Consider the following 17,210-nt stretch of genomic DNA (forward strand, 5'->3'; position numbering starts at 1 on the left):
AGCTGTTCAATGTCTCAGCTGATTTTTATCGCCAGTTAGATAAATGTGTCAATATCATCTTGGCTTATAGCCCCCACTCCCCGCGGTTAAACATTTGCTAATAAAAAAAATGGGGCCAATTATCAAAACTTACCCCCTGTTTGTAACCTCAGAAGTACTGATTTATTGCTTTATTACTTTGTTGACACATTATTTGTTAACGTCCATGGTGATGTTGTTCGAACAAGTCACCAGCGCAAGTTGGTAGTATGTCACACGCAAAACATAAAATCACACAAATTATTTCATAAAAAAAGCATAATAATTAAAAAAAGATCAGGTTAACGTTTCTCGGAACATGTAACCGGTTAACTGGTCGTCTTGCATCCCTTATATTTCTTTAACCCTTTACCACATAGAAATGTATTTTGATGCATTTTGAGTCCCTTAGAATTTTAAATTTAAATACTGGTAAAGGCCTTTCTTACTAGATTAAAGTTTTAAAGGCTTCATTTCCAACCGCTAGATACTGAGGAGCTACAAACAGCATTCAACCTGAACAGACTGCAAGTTACTCGCAGGCTGGTCTTGTTTTAGGCTGTTTGTATATAACCATTTTTACTTTGCTTTTTAGTGGGAAAGGGTTAATGAATTCAATTGTATAGGCCAATAATGAAATGCTGTTAATGTTTGCTTTCAGAAACAAGTGTTCAATAGTATTGTGAGTCAAGAAACGTGGAACAAAGTATTAACAGAAGGAGAAAGACAGCACTTGATGGTAACCATTTTAGCCTTTCTCTAGGAAAATGGGGCTAAATGCAGAGGGGTCTGCACAGTCTAATCAGAGATGACACTTTTTGCTCTAATGGTATTTTTGGTTAAAGTTCAAAAGTTAAATTTTGTATATCAAAATTTCAGTTCAGGTGGAAAGTATCCTCCCTGATCAGCGTGAGCAGAATCACAGGCTTATCTGGGAGGTCACTTCACACACATGCATCAGTCATTGGTATCACATGATAAGTTGCTTCAATTAAAATTTTGAACTTTATTCAGATTTAATATTCCTAAGAAGTGATTTTTCTTAAATGTAATTGAAAATGTATAATTAATTGTTTGCTTCATGTATTTTGTTTTGAGAATTAAAATGATTACCGTTATGTGAATTTAAGTTTAAACTTAAATTTTCTGATTGTCAGTTTTCTGTAAATGTGTTTTATTTTGCCAGACATTTTTGCCAAAGTTTCCTGAGAATGATAACGAAGAGAAGAGGGACACATTACGGTATGTGATCAATTTTTGTAATATTAACACTAGAATAATTCAGGTAGAGTATCCATGCCTGTTATCAGCTCACCTTGGTAAATAGTTCTCTTAACCCTTTTACACTTAGAAACATATTTTGACACATGTGTAGTCCTATACAAAGTTAAATATAATGAAAGACTTTTATTACTATATCAAAGTTATAAAGGCTTCATTTTAAACCCTTAGATACCAATGAGCAGCAAACAGCATAAAACCTGAACAGACTGCAAGTAACTTGCAGGCTGTTCTGGTTTTATGCTGTTTGCAAAAGCCATTTTACTTTACTTCTGAGAGGGAAAGGGTTAAGGAGCTTTTACTATACTTTGTTGTCACCATGGATACAAAAGCTTTGGTGAGTAGAGCATTAATCATTAGTGGTTTGACTTGAATATGCAGTTATTAAAAAGTGAGTCAAAAGAGGAGTCGTTTATATGCTTTTAAATTAACAATATGGTTGTTGATAAATGCTGCATCATTCTTGACGTAGGGGTAGACATTTTGTATTGTGGAAATGGCAACCATCTTTGTTTTTGATCTTTTGCTTAGGTGAAATTTAACAAAACATTCTGTGTTCTACTTAAGTGTGTAACATTTGAAATTCTGATTAAATTTTAATCGAGACATATACCCGTACTCTGTCTTGTTACTCTGCTTTTTCATTGAATTGTTTAAGACTTATGTGTGCGGTAACCAGCAAAAATCACAAATACTTCTGATAGAAATAAGCAAGGTTTGATTCAGTTAATTTAATAAGTTTTTGCTTTTTTAAAAATTAAACACAACTTTTTTTAATCAAAACAGATTTTTAGCTTGACTATTATATATGAAATATATATAGTGGAGCTATCCTACTCACTCCAACGTCGGCTTTAGCGTTAGCGTGAGCGTGCAAATGTTAAAGTTTGCCTACTACCCCAAATATTTAGTATGTCCCTTGACATATTGCTTTCATACTTCTTTACCAACATGACCCCAACCTATACACAAGAGCAGACAACTGTATCAAGCATTTTGTAAGTATTATGGCTCTTTTTCCACTTAGAATATGCATATTATTGATAACTCTATGTTAAAGTTTGCGTACCACCCCAAATATTTCCTATGTCCCTTGACATATTGCTTTCATATTTTGCATACTTCTTGACCAACATGACCCCAACCTATGAACAAGAGCAGACAACTGTATCAAGCATTTTGTAAGAATTATGGCCCTTTTTCCACTTATAATATGCATATTATTGATAACTCTTTGTTAAAGTTTGCGTACCACCTCAAATATTTTCAATGTCCCTTGACATATTGCTTTCATATTTTGCAGACTTCTTTACCAACATGATCCCAATCTATTAACAAGAGCAGACAACTGTATCAAGCATTTTGTAAGAATTATGGCCCTTTTTTGTCTTTGTAACTTTGAATATTTTGTTAAATTTTGTGTTTAGTTCCACTTGACTTCTAAAGTATCAAATCTATTGCTTTTAAACTTCAAATACTTTCTTACTTTCATGATGTTACTGTACCTGGCAAGTTGAATTTGACCTTGACCTTTGAATGACCTTGACTCTCAAGGTCAAATTAATAAATTTTGCTTAAATTGCCATAACTTCTTTATTTATGATGACATTTGATTCATACTTTGACAAAACAACACTTACCTGACATACCACAATGGACTCAACCCCAAATCCAAACCATCCCCCACGCCCCACCCCCTACCCCCCCCCCCCCCCAAAAAAAAAATTTTTTTTTTTTCTTTCTATTCTTTTTTAAAGATCATCTATTAAATGACCACACACCCACATTATACCCCCTTTCCATGATGGCTTACGTTATACTGTCAAACACTCGAATAGTCGAGCGCGCTGTCCTCTGACAGCTTTTGTTTATAATTAATTGTACGATAAATAGAATACTAGAATAGTATCATTGTGTTCTTGAATTTATTAAACTAGGCTCAGAAAGGCTTAAAGGGGCCTTTTTGCAGATTTTTGCATGTATTGAAGTTTGTCATTCAATATTTCATATTGATAAATGTAAACATTGGATTTAAAAAGCTCTAGTAAAAAATCAAGAATGAAATTAAAAAAAGAAAAAAAAGTAACCCTCAACAGGGCTCGAGCCACTCAACCCTGGAGTCCTGGACTAAAAAGTCTCCCACTTAGACCACTCGGCCATCCGTGCTCATACAATGATTAGTGTATTTTATACTTTATATAAGCAATTCTTGTAGTTTCACAAAATATAACGACAACAACAGAACTCTCCAAATTATTCAATCGTTTCGCGTTGCAACGCTTTATAATTTCAGGTTTTTAAATCGTCAAAAGATACATATAATGGCTATTTTAGAGGATGGTAAATGTTCAGTAGTACTGATTCCTCACAAATATCTTAACTAAAACGAAAATTTGCGAATCTGAATGTTTTTAAATAATTTTGTCAATTTACCAAAACGTGAAAAGGCCCCTTTAAAAAGCTTGGCAAGCCATGTAAACCTTTCTTTAACTCGTCGGATAAATTCAAGTACAAAATGACGCTTACATAGTATTCTTTATGTCTCAGGTAAGGGGACAAAGTCCTGGCCTGTTTACCAGGTGGGGATTATCTTAGTTTTTTACAAATATCCAAAATAAATAACCAAAGTATGCAAAAGAAACAAGAGCTGTGTTTGTGAAACACAATGCCCCACTACTGCGCCGCTTTGAAGCCATATCTTTGACCTTGAAGGATGACCTTGACCTTTCACCACTCAAAATGTGCAGCTGCATGAGGTACACATGCATGCCAAATATCAAGTTGCTATGTTCAATATTGCAAAAGTTATGACCAAGATTAAAGTTTTGGGACAGACAGACAGACACACACAGTAACAGACAGACAGGCAAAAAACAATATACCCCCGATCATTTGATCCGGGGGCATAAAATGAACTTGAAATCCATGTAAAAGTCTTTGGGTTGTAAAGTGTGTGTTATTTAAGTGACATATTTAGAGATTATCCAATAACTTTCATATGTAAGTCTCAAATGTGCTTACCAAACTATTTTGATTGTTGTTAAACAATGCACATAAGTTTATTGGCAGAATCAATCAAAGGATTTTAAATAATGTAGCCATCTATATGTTAACACCATTTTCATTTAGAACTTTTTACTTGAATTATTTAAATTGATTTTCTTATTTTAAGGAAGCTCTTCAATGGAGAGAACATAAAGTTTGGAAACCCTCTCCAGAAGTTTCATCGGCAATTAAAGGGTAGGTAACTTTTTTACCAGATGACATAACTGAGCCTTGTTGTGGATTAGCTTGGCTCCATGCATATGTGTAAAGTGTCATCCAATATTAGCCAGTGAAGACCACTTCATGACACAGCTTGGCTCAATGCATGTGTGTAAAGTATCATCCAATATGAGCCAGTGAAGACCACTTCATGACACAGCTTGGCTCAATGCATGTGTGTAAATTGTCATCCAATATAAGCCAGTTAAGACCACATGGCTCAATGCATGTGTGTAAAGTGTCATCCAATATAAGCCAGTTAAGACCACATGGCTCAATGCATGTGTGTAAAGTGTCATCCAATATAAGCCAGTTAAGACCACATGGCTCAATGCATGTGTGTAAAGTGTCATCCAATATAAGCCAGTGAAGACCACTTCATGACACTGCACTTGGCTCAATGCATGTGTGTAAATTGTCATCCAATATAAGCCAGTTAAGACCACATGGCTCAATGCATGTGTGTAAAGTGTCATCCAATATAAGCCAGTTAAGACCACATGGCTCAATGCATGTGTGTAAAGTGTCATCCAATATAAGCCAGTGAAGACCACTTCATGACACTGCACACATACATTAAGCCCAGTTTTCCTAGAACGAGGCTTTAATTAATATAATAAAGATTGACTGGGTCGTGCTTGTTGTAACTGACTATACACACTGCACATTTTATGATGTCATAATCATGATAGTAAGGCTCTAGGAGAAGTGCCCCCCCAGAGAACTGCCCCCCCAAAGATTTTTCACTGGGCAGAGAATTGCCCCTTCACTGTTTTTTTATAGGGCGGAGAACTGCCCCCCTGCTGATTAATAAGGGGCGGAGGACTGCCCCCCTGTCAGAATTGATGACCCGGAGAAGTGCCCCCTAATTAAAGAAATTTCGCGGCGATATATAAAGCGAGTATTATAATGACAATAACGCCAGTAACTTTCTTGCTATTATGTCTGGAAATTGAGTGAAATTTCAAAAGTAATATAATATAAAGTTGTACAAGTAATAAAAGTTATAAAACGGCAAAAAATGCCTGCCTCGGCATGGACGTCGCCATCTTGATAATCACGTGATTTTCGTCTATGTGAACAAAGAAAAACAAATCACTTTGCTAATAAAAAGTTTTCGCGGCTGAATTATTTTATATTTTCCCCGTAATTAAAACAAACAATTAGCATGCAATTTAATCCATCCTTATGCAAGCTGAAAACAATAATTGATTTGTTTGTTTTCGCCAATTACGGATTTGGACGGTTCAATATAATATATATAATGCGGCTTTATTCAAAGCTAACAAGTTCTTAACAATTAAGGTCGGTCCGGTCTACCAATTAAAAGATTAAAAGATCGCGGTGCTTATCGTTAACGGTAACAAGTTCTCTGCCTGCCTAATTAGCTGCTAATTAAAGCAACTGTTACCGTGTTTGTTTGTTTGGCATGTCGACAAGATCTGCTATGAATGTATGTTTTGAACGTTTATGTAAGCATGTATATATTTTTTAATGTATGTCTGAATGTATGTATGTATGATTGTAACTGTGAATGTATGTATGCATGTAATGTGTGTATTTAAGTATGTTATTTTGTATGTCACATGAATTAACTAAACAACATAAATAAATTGATTATAAATTCGACTTCACTTCACTTTTTTCTTCAAGTCAGCTAAATTATTGCCTTTGCTTTGCCTAATAATTTACTTTTTTATACGTAAATTTACGTTTTTTTTCCCATGGGTCAATACTATTTTTATAATGTAAATTAATTCTTATGTAGCTTTTCCTCCATAAGTACTGAGTTGCACGTCTATATTTAGTTGCGACACATGGCCAGTATAAACACGCACGCGTTTCCTGTGTGGATCTCGACTATGTTTCGCGCTGTTATTAAAATACGACTTTTACATGGCATTCATGTATAGTGAGTGGTGCAGATGCGTACCAAGGGCCTTAAACAGTATTATCACATGCCTCTAGACAATTTGTGTACTTCAGTTCGATAAATGGAAATTAAATTGTTACCGGATAAAATGTGTACGGCGATAACGTAAAATTACCCGTAAGTATTGTTTTCACTACGTAACTAATAACTAATATGACACCGGGGGGGGGGGGGGGGGGGCAGTTCTCCGCCCCTACAGATTTGATGGGGGGGGGGGGGGGCAGATATCCACCTACTAAATTCTTACAGGGGGGCAGTTCTCCGCCCCTACCTATTTGATGGGGGGGCACTTCTCAGCCACCTTTAAAATAAGAGGGCAGTTCTCCGGGGGGCAGTTCTCCAAGGGGGCGCTTCTCCGGATAATGATTTAATTGAATGTGTTTTCTTTTCTGTTAAATATTCAACATTCTTTCATTGTTCATGGCTGATGTAAGCTAGAGAGCCCCACTCTATGAAAACCGGGCTTATTTTATGTGCTTGAAGTGTCATCACAAATTAGTCTGTGCAGTTGGCAAAGGCTAAACAGGGAGGACACTCCAACTAGACTGGTTTTTGTTAAGAGGAGACCGTCTATAAAACAAATATTCCATACAAGCAAAAAGTATCATCACTGATTAACCTGTGCATACTGTGTAGACTAATCTGGTTTACTACTTTACACACATGCATGAAGCCCATTTTGCCATAGTGCTGCTCAAGATCATGTTCATTTAGATGGTTCCTTCTCCCCTGACATTGCCAAGTACACACTGATGATAAGAAAGATGAAACAAAAGGAATACAGAGACAAGCAGAAGAGGTACTACCACAGCTTGCTGAAAGAGATCCTTCTATCCAGACAGGTAACTTCTATAACTGGATGACAGGCAGCCTGTAATAATGTGCCTTGCTCTGGGAAAACAGGGTTTAATGCATGTGCAGTGTGGTGTCCCAGATGAGCTTGTGCAGTCCGCACAGGCTGATTAGGGACTTCTTTTTATCCCCACGCTTTTTGAAAAAAAGGTGGGGATATTGTGGTTATCTCCGCCGTCCGTCCGTCCGTCCGTCTGTCTGTCTGTGTGTCCGTCCGTCCTGGCCACTATCTCCTCCTACACTAAAAGCACTAGAACCTTGAAACTTACACACATGGTAGCTATGAGCATATGTGCGACCCTGCACTATTTGGAATTTTGATCTGACCCCTGGGTCAAAAGTTATAGCGGTTGGGGTGGGGTCGCGTCAGAAATTATCACTTATTTTTTTAGGTTATTTTACATTTACTTCTTTATTTCTACACCGATTCACTTCAAATTGATACTGGACCTCTTGATACTCTTATGACAATACGGTCAATCTCAACCATGCATGGCCCCATTCCCAACCCTGGGGTGCCCCGCCCACATAGGCCACACCCACCAAAAATTTCCATTTACTATAATTTTTTCATTTCTACACGGATTCACTTCAAATTGATACTGAACTTTTGTTATGACATTAGGGTCAATCTCAACTATGCATGGCCCCAATCCCAACCCTGGGGCGCCCGCCCACATAGGCCACACCCACCAAAAAATTCCATTTACTATAATTTTTTCATTTCTACACGGATTCACTTCAAATTGATACTGAACTTCTCTTATGACATTAGGGTCAATCTCAACTATGCATGGCCCCATAACCAACCCTGGGGCCCCGCCCACATAGACCACACCCACCCAAAATTGCCTTTACTATAATTTCTTCATTTCTACACCGATTCACTTCAAATTGATATTGAACTTCTCTTATGACAATACGATCAATCTCAGCTATGCATGGCCCCATTACCAACCCTGGGGCGCCCCTGGGTCAAACATGCGGCGTGGGAATACGTGTCGGCCTCTGCTGCGCCATTTCTAGTTCCTCTTGTATTTTATATTTAGAAGAAGTATCTTTGAAATGAAAATCCAGTCAAGACAGAAAGTTTGGTCCCTGAGTAACCTGTGCTTTCTTTACAAGCTAATCTGGGAAGAAACTTAAGGCGCATGCATTAAGCTCCATTTTCCCAGATCTAGGCTCTTATCTGTTTATAGCTCAATTTTTTGCAGACAAGGCAAAGTGTTTTGCTCTCCCCTTTGTCACTGTTGGGATTACATTTGAGCATCGCTATGTGAAAAGGGGGTTAAATGCATGTGCTTAAAGTGTCATCCCAGAATAGCCTGTGTAGTCTGCACAGGCTAATTGGGGACAACACCTAAACTGGATTTTTATTAAGGAGAGACTTCCTTTCAAAGAAAACTTAAATAAAAAAAAGTGCAGTCCCTGAATAGCTTGTGCATACTGGGCTGGCTAATGTTGGACGACATTACGCTTATGCATTAAACACCCTTTTCACAGAGCAAGGTACACTTAAAGTTTATAGGTAAGCTAGCTTATCAAGAATGTCTTGTGGGATTTAATTTGACTTGAAATAATCCCCCCCCTTTATTATTAGTACATAATTATAGACCATGTTTGGTGTCTACTATGGAATATTGGCATTATAAGTGGGGTTTTTATGCTCCCCCAAAATATATTTTGGGGGGAGCATATAGTCGCCGCTTCGTCTGTCCGTCCGTGTGTCCGTCCATGCACAATTTTTGTCCGGGCTATTTCTCAGCAACTAATGACCGGAATTCAATGAAACACTTTATGGGAAACTTCACTACCAAGAGGAGATGTGCATATTATCAGCGGGTTCTGGTCGGATGATTTTTTACAGAGTTATGGCCCTTTGAAATTTTCTATAAAAAAATTCTTGTCCCCCCAACTATTGTGCCCTCAAGACGTTTCCTTTTATCTGAATATATAGTGCAATATTGTGACAAAAAAACCTTTGGGGAGCATCACCCGTCTCTGACGGTTTCTTGTTTGCTTTTAGTAATTGACTTATTCACTATATTGGAGGGATGGGAGCATAAATTACTGAAAATGATATTCGAATATTTGTTTTGCTTTATTACAAAAAGCATTTGAATAATCAATTTTTAGCTCATCTATTTTTTGAAAAAAAAAGAGCTATTGTCATCACCTTGGCGTCGGCGTCTGCGTTGGCGTCCGGTTAAGTTTTGTGTTTAGGTCCACTTTTCTCATAAAGTATCAAAGCTATTGCATTTAAACTTGTTATACTTACTTTCTATCATGAGGGGACTATGCAGGCAAAGTTAAATAACTCTGGCGTGCATTTTGACAGAATTATGTGCCCTTTTTATACTTAGAAAATTGAAAATTTGGTTAAGTTTTGTGTTTAGGTCCACTTTATTCCTAAAGTATCAAAGCTATTGCTTTCATACTTGCGACACTTACTAACTGTCATAAGGGGAGTGTGCAGGCAAAGTTATGTAACTCTGACTGGCATTTTGACAGAATTATGGCCCCTTTATACTTAGAAAATTGAAAATTTTGTTAAGTTTTGTGTTTTTGTCCACTACTCCTAAGGTATCATGGCTATTGCTTTTAGACTTGGAACACTCTCAAACTATCATAAGGGGACTGTACAGGACAAGTTGTCATTTTGACAGAATTATGGCCCTTTTTGACTTAGTAACTTTGAATATATGGTTAAATTTTGTGTTTACATCCACTTTACTTCTAAAATATCAAGGCTATTGATTTCAAACTTCAAATACTTTTATACTATCATGAGGGTACTATCAACCTGGCCAGTTGAATTTTACCTTGACCTTTGAATGACCTTGACTTTCAAGGTCAAATAATTAAATTTTGCTAAACTTGCCATGACTTCGTTATTTATGATCAGATTTGATTGATACCTTGACAAAACAACTCTTACCTGACATACTACAATAGACTCCACCCAAACCATCCCCCATGCTCCCCCCCCCCCCCCCCCAGAATCCCCCTCTCCAAAAAAAGTATTTTTATTTAAATTGAAAGATTATCTTATAAATGACCACACCCTCACACTATACCCCCCCAGACCCCCCCCAATTTTTTTTTGAAATATGGTTAAAAAAGAACAATATTTATTTTTTATTATTTTTTATTTTTGAAAGACCGCCCAACTATCCCACCCAAGAATCCCCCCCTCAAATTTTTTTGTTTTGTTTTTGCATTTTTATTTCTTATTTTTGGAAGATAATGTTATAAATGACCACACACCCACACTATACACCCCTCTCCACCCCACCCCTCCATCTTTTTTTATTGAAGTATTGAGATTGGTCCCTGCACCTTTAAAAAGAAAAATAGATGAGCGGTCTGCACCTGCAAGGCGGTGCTCTTGTTAAATCTTTGATTTAAATACCCAAACTAAGACAGTCCAGAGCAAAGAAATATTGCCGATTGCTTGAAATACCACTATAAGTCGTATCTTATAAAAAAAATTAAAGTTAATTGATTATTATGTTCTAAATTTTCACTTAGTTGATTTTATTTTCATGCGATAATGGATATATCCGGTAAAAGTATTAAAATAATTCTTATTTATTTCAATAATATACTAAATAATTTGGATTACTTCCCCTAGATAATGTTAAGAAGTACAGGAGGATAAATATATGTAGGGCACACTATCTCTTTCCCGCTCAGAAGCAAAATTAAAATGGTTATGTGCCAACAGCATAAAACCAGAACAGCCTGTGAGTAACTCGCAGTCTGTTCTGGTTTTATTTTGTTTGCTGCTCATCAGTATGTAGACGTTGGAAATAAAGCCTTTAAAACTTCAATCCAGTAAGAAAGGTCTTCAATTAAATTTTACTTTGTAAGGGACTACAAACGCGTCAAATTACGTAGCTAAGTGGTACAGGGCTATACAGTAATTGATAACGTTTCAGAGGGTGTTTGAGCAGCTGACAGAGCTGGGTCCAGACGAGCACATCAAGTTTGAGTATGACCCTCCAAAGCAGAGACAGAGTCCCCTCAAATGGCGCGCCCACAACAAGTACAAGAGGTAGGACATGCCTACAAACTGGGCTTACTGCATGTGCATAAGTGTTGTCCGAGATTAGCCTGTGCCTACAATGAATATTTGTTTATAAAAGAATTCCTTATAATATTACAAGTTCATAAAAGCAGACAGTATCATCCCTAATTAGCTTGTGAAGCCTGCATTCGAAGTTCAGGTGAAGTAATCCGTGTACCATTTCCGGTTTATTTTCCTGAACTTTTTGACAGCTGACAAGTGAGAATAAAAGCTTGTTCTAGTCAATAAGATTCATAATACATATGCAACTTGAATACTACAAGATACATAATATCCTTGCGTTACTTAAAAGTGGAAATTCTTGATTTGTGAGCATGTGAATCTTTGTATTAGATGTAGTTATGAACCAAAAACAAATCGATGAAACACCGCGCACGAACAATAACATTGTAACCTTACGTCATGAACAACGCTACTGATTGGTCCTAGTGTTATCCAATTAAAATTAATTATAGTCAACAGTTAAATTCAACAGGGGACCAGTTAACTGTCTCATTACCATAACATCAATTTCACATTTAGAACTCAAATTTGCCATATACAGCATGTGATTGACATCAGGAGAGTTTTGAGAAAAAGTGATATGTAGAGACATCCTTGCCTAATGGATGTGTGTCTTGACCACTTAGGTCCTTCCTATTGTTCTCGTACTTAGTTTGTAATGTCAAGTCTTCTGTAATTGTTGTCTACAAGTTCAGGTCAGACCTAAAGGATTATGATGACCCTCTTGTTATTATAATTGTTTTATATATAGTAGGGTGGTTCCTAAATTATTTTTTTTAACTCTGTAAACAAGTCTCTTTAATGTTTGTTTAACCCTTTTCCACTCTGATACGCATTTGTACCATCATGTTTTCCCTGATAAAGTTTTATTATGTTAGTTCCATATAGCGATTTTAACTTTGCTTATGAGTGGGGGGAAAGGGTTAAGACTTTGTTTGTAACAATATCCTCTTTTCTATGTCAGATACCTTCATGAAGTTCACAGGGAATGTGGTCTTGATGATACTTCTTCTGAGGATGAGTTTGGATGTAAGTGATCTTTGAGGAGTATTTGCAGGCATTTATGTATGAAATAAACCTTAGGATAGCAGCCAACATTCAAACCAAAAAGAAAGTGCCTTGAACACAATTTAGTAAAATTTAGCATCTATTAGAGGCAATTTTTTGACAAATGCAATACATTCATATTTAACCTAAGAATGAAAATCAGTTAAATGTTAATTGTTGGTCCGGCTGATGCTCAGCTATTAAACCACATGGGCAAATGCTCTCATAGTTTAATTCATATGCACCCAAAACTACAATTAATTGTTTATTAGCAGATAAACAACATTAAAGAGAAGATTATTTCCCCCTTTAAGCAAAGAATATTATCCTGCTGCCTTAGAGAACAGATATAAGCCTTGCATTGGGAAAACTGGGCTTAATGCATGCGCATAAAGTATTGTCCATGACGAGTCCCTGCAGTCCACACAGACAAAGCAGGGACAACACTTTCCACTTAGACTTTATTTTTGTTAAAATGAGACTGCCTTTAAACAAGAAAAAAGGAAAGCAAAAAGTGTCATTCCTGATTAGCTTGTGCGGACTGCACAGGTTAATCTGGGACAACACTTAAGGCACATGCATAATGCCCAGTTTTCCCTGAACATGGCCCATACTCTAATCACACAACTGACATTGTTGTTCCATTACCAGACGTAACCCCGAGGAGCAAGAAGCAGCTCCTGAAGACCCTGAACCCAGTTCCCTCCCCTGAACCCGTGACCTCCAGCGTACACTCCACATACGCAGCCAAGTCAGAGTATGCCAACGGGGATCTAGGTGGGTACACAATCGTTGTTTTGCCTTGTTTCTATGCCCCTACAAAGTGTCATGTAGGTGGGTACAAAACTTGTTGAGCCTCGTTCTGGTAAAACTGGATTTAATGCATGTCATAAAGTGTCATCCCAGATTATCCTGTGCTGTCTGAATTGGCTAATCAGGGACGACACTTTCCTTCAAAACTTGATATTTGCTAAGAAGAGACTTGCTTTTGTAAGTCGAAAGTGTCGACTTTAGACTGCACAGGCTAGTCTGGGACTAGTCCTTACACACACAGGCTAGTCTGGGACGAGTCCTTACACACACAGGCTAGTCTGGGACGAGTCCTCACACACACAGGCTAGTCTGGGACAAGTCCTTACACATGCATTAAGCTGATTATTTTTCAGAGCATGGCTCAAATTGTTCATATTTATGATTCAGACACACCTGTATCGTCATTGAAAAGACCTCGGCCGATATCACCGCCAGAAGTCACAGAGGAGTCGTACCGTGATATGCTGACCAAGCATCGACGGAGACAGTTGTATGATGACTATGATGAGGAGGTATCATGTCAGACTAACATGTAAACATAAGGGCAAATGAGCCTCGGGGGTTAAGTGCATATGTGTAAAGTGTCATCCCAGATAAGTCTGTGCAGTTGATGCAGGCTTATCAGGGATGACATTTTACACTAAGTCTTGTATAGTCTTTATCGTTTAAAGGAAGACTCTTCTTGACAAAAATCCAGTTTAAGGGAAAAGTGTTGTCCCTGATTAGCCTGTGTGGACTGCACAGGCTAATCTGGGACAACACCTTATGCACATGCATTCAACCCACTTTGCACAGAGGCTTAAATAGAACTGTCTTCGTGTTTGTTTTCAGCTCCCTTGAGCATAGCTATTGTGGTCAAGCACTATCTATTGTGGTCAAGCACTATCTATTGTGGTCAAGCACTATCTATTGTTGTCTAGCACTATTTATTGTGGTCAATCACTATCTATTGTGGTCAAGCACTATATTTTGTGGTCAAGCACTAGCCATTGTGATCAAGCAATAAATTTGTTGGTCAAGTACTAAATATTGTGGTCAAATTCTAGCTTTTGTGGTCAGGCAATAGCTTTTGTGGTCAAGCACTAAATATTGTGGTCAATCACTAGCTATTGTGTCTGTATCTGGTGTTCTGTGTTTTGAATCGTCTGTTGTCAACTGTCAGCTTAAAAACACTGAGGGCTGCAATATCTAAGCTAAGTTCGAATGTTGGTCATGTACATCCCAAAAAGTAATAAATATTTGAAAAACCTTATTACCACTTTTGAGGCAAAATTAATTTCTCAATGTTGATGAAACTTGGTGTGAATGTTTATTTTGACACATGTTTAGCCCATTTTGAATCAATGTTTGTTGCCTCAAAAACTAGGTCACAAGGTCAAAACTTATCTGGACAAGATCTAGCATGCATCCAAAACTAGGTCTGCATATTAAATGTTATTATACCACTATAGAGGCCAAATTTATAACTCAATCTTGTTGGAACTTGGACAGACTTTTTATTATCTAGGTCATGAGGTCATCAGAACCTTGTTACTTCTCTAGAAGCCACATTTATGACTCAGTCTTGGGGACACATAGCCTCTAAACCTATAAGTTTGTGCACCTTAAACTTCAAAGACATATCTTTCATGAAAAATCACTAGACAATAACTAAACTTGATATATACTTTATGATTTATCTTTTGTTTAACAAATAACGAGTGAAATATGTTGGTTGACAGATAATAATAATGGAGTTACGTACCTTTAAACATTCATGTATATCGTAGTCTGCGTCACACAGAATTACCCTATAAGATCGTGCACCGATTTTGATGACGTCACAGCGAGGCCTTGGGATGTGTCTATAATAACCGATATATGTTTTTGTGAATATGTGTTTATTTGTATTAAATATGTGTTGTTTTAGGTGAATTTCATGAATAAACTGTATTGAAAAGAATGGTTTAAACACAACTGGTCTTCATAAAAACAAATATGAACTGTGATTACTGTATTCAGAGGTCTAGATAAAGTGTATTTACTAACGGAAAATAGCTAAATAAAATTCTATTCACAATGGGGTTATAAAAGACTGTCACCTCTTCTAATGACAGTTGTTTTGTGACAAAATCCCAAATTGACGCAGTGAGAACCTTTATCGCAATAGGCCGGTCACGATCTTAACGTATGGTCTCGTGTCATCATTTGGGGGTAAAATTTTCCGCATACATAGCATACTTTAATCGTATTGTAGTGCAAAGTACAGAGAGAACAATACAAATTCGAGACGGGCATCCAAAGGAAACTACTCTTACAACATTTTACGATCAAAACATTGACAAATAGCCATCTGGTGAAGGAAATGTGCAGATTTTAAACATTTTTAAGGCAATTTCTTTGGAACGAGGTCAGAAAAACGGACAATTTATATGATATTTATTGTTTTTTCCACATGATTGTTGTCTTATCGGCTGTGGAAATTCTCGCGTTACAAAAGTGAATAGTTTTCGGGCACGTGCGTTCGAATATTGCTTAGAAGTTTACGTCATAAAAAAGTACATGATCTTATAGGGCTGCACGAAGTTATAGGAATAGAGGATAAGTCAGAATGTTTATCTCTGCATTTATATGTATGGAAAATTGTTATCTTGTTACCTCTATGAAAGTTGATTTTATGTAATAATTTATTGTCATAATGTTTATCTTGATAATATTAAGGCCTTGTTTGAATATTGGTCAAGTGAGTCAATAACTAGGGCAGCAGTTCAAGTCTTTTGACATTTGATGTACAGTGAACTCGGGGCAATCATGACTCTCTTGTTGTATTAAGAAGGAAAAATGGCTGACAGATGTTGTCCTTCCATGTTTGTATATGTGGCTGAAGCATTATTATGACTTTTGAAATAATCTAAGGCAATCAGATGTAAGATGGTTTGTGGTAATAGGAATGGCATTTTATAATAAATAAATAATTATTCAGTAATAGATAAGTTTAGGGTTTAAATGGAGAATCAGAATGTTTAATAAAAAATATTAAGTCTGTTATTGTCTTATGTGTAATTCTTTTGATGTGTTCAAATAAAGTAGCCATATCTGAAAAGATGATATGCAAAATGCTTTATTGCACCTTTGTGTACAAAAAATCTTAGCTTAATTTGAATGTTAGCTTAGAGAAGATTTGTACACCAATTTCAACTTTTCAACTAGTGGAGATTAGAAGAAAGATTCAAACTTAAGAATGTTCCTTGTCATGGCAAATACCCTCTGACAAATGAGCTGCATCGTGCAAAAATGGGTCTAATGCCATATGTGACCAAGATAGCTTGAGACCAGTCAGTGCTTTAACGCTGTCTGGTGAGGAGCTACCTTATCCACTTTAAAGTCACACGAGCTTCCATGGTCTCAATAGCAGATAGTAGCTCCAGACCAGACTGTGCGGACGCACAGAGCTACACTGGCTGCATATGCCATTAGACCCAATTTCGCATGATTTGGCTCAAGTTTGAATGCTTTTTTTTGCCCACAGGAGCACCCGGAGTACAACACACAGAACATCACGCTGCAGGACGTGATGTCGCGGTGTCAGGCCAGTCGCAAGGGTGGCTACGAGCCTGATGACGGTCAGTTGGGGCAGGTGTTGCTGTTCGAGAAATGGTTTCATGGGCTCATTGCCTGTAACATGTTATGTGGGGTCTTTGATGTGGCTTGTACAATAAGCCCGATGACAGTCTGTACATGTAGGCGGTGGAGTTGGTGTTCATGAAAATTAGCATTGTTCTAGGAAAACTGGACTAATGCATGTGCCTTTAGTGTCGTCCCAGATAAGGCTCTTCTTTCACACAGACTAATCAGGGTCAACACTGTCTGCCTACACAGGATTTTTTATATAAAATATTACCTTTCAACAAAAAACTTCTTAAAGTGGAA

At 37.2% G+C, this 17,210-nt stretch overlaps 1 protein-coding gene across 2 annotated transcripts in view; it reads left to right on the forward strand.

The window, feature by feature from the left end:
* The window catches only part of LOC127879146 (nuclear factor related to kappa-B-binding protein-like), an 82,431-nt gene that overhangs the window by 16,858 nt on the left and 48,363 nt on the right, over positions 1–17,210 (forward strand). For both annotated transcript variants that reach the window (XM_052425815.1, XM_052425814.1), the window contains exons 3-11: positions 680–757; positions 1,205–1,260; positions 4,472–4,539; positions 7,211–7,338; positions 11,290–11,405; positions 12,406–12,470; positions 13,140–13,265; positions 13,689–13,813; positions 16,810–16,903. In XM_052425815.1, coding sequence (XP_052281775.1) covers positions 680–757; positions 1,205–1,260; positions 4,472–4,539; positions 7,211–7,338; positions 11,290–11,405; positions 12,406–12,470; positions 13,140–13,265; positions 13,689–13,813; positions 16,810–16,903 — 856 coding nt within the window. The remainder of the gene's footprint in view (positions 1–679; positions 758–1,204; positions 1,261–4,471; positions 4,540–7,210; positions 7,339–11,289; positions 11,406–12,405; positions 12,471–13,139; positions 13,266–13,688; positions 13,814–16,809; positions 16,904–17,210) is intronic.

Source organism: Dreissena polymorpha, chromosome 4, assembly GCF_020536995.1.
Source record: "Dreissena polymorpha isolate Duluth1 chromosome 4, UMN_Dpol_1.0, whole genome shotgun sequence".
In the NCBI taxonomy this organism is placed as follows: domain Eukaryota; kingdom Metazoa; phylum Mollusca; class Bivalvia; order Myida; family Dreissenidae; genus Dreissena; species Dreissena polymorpha.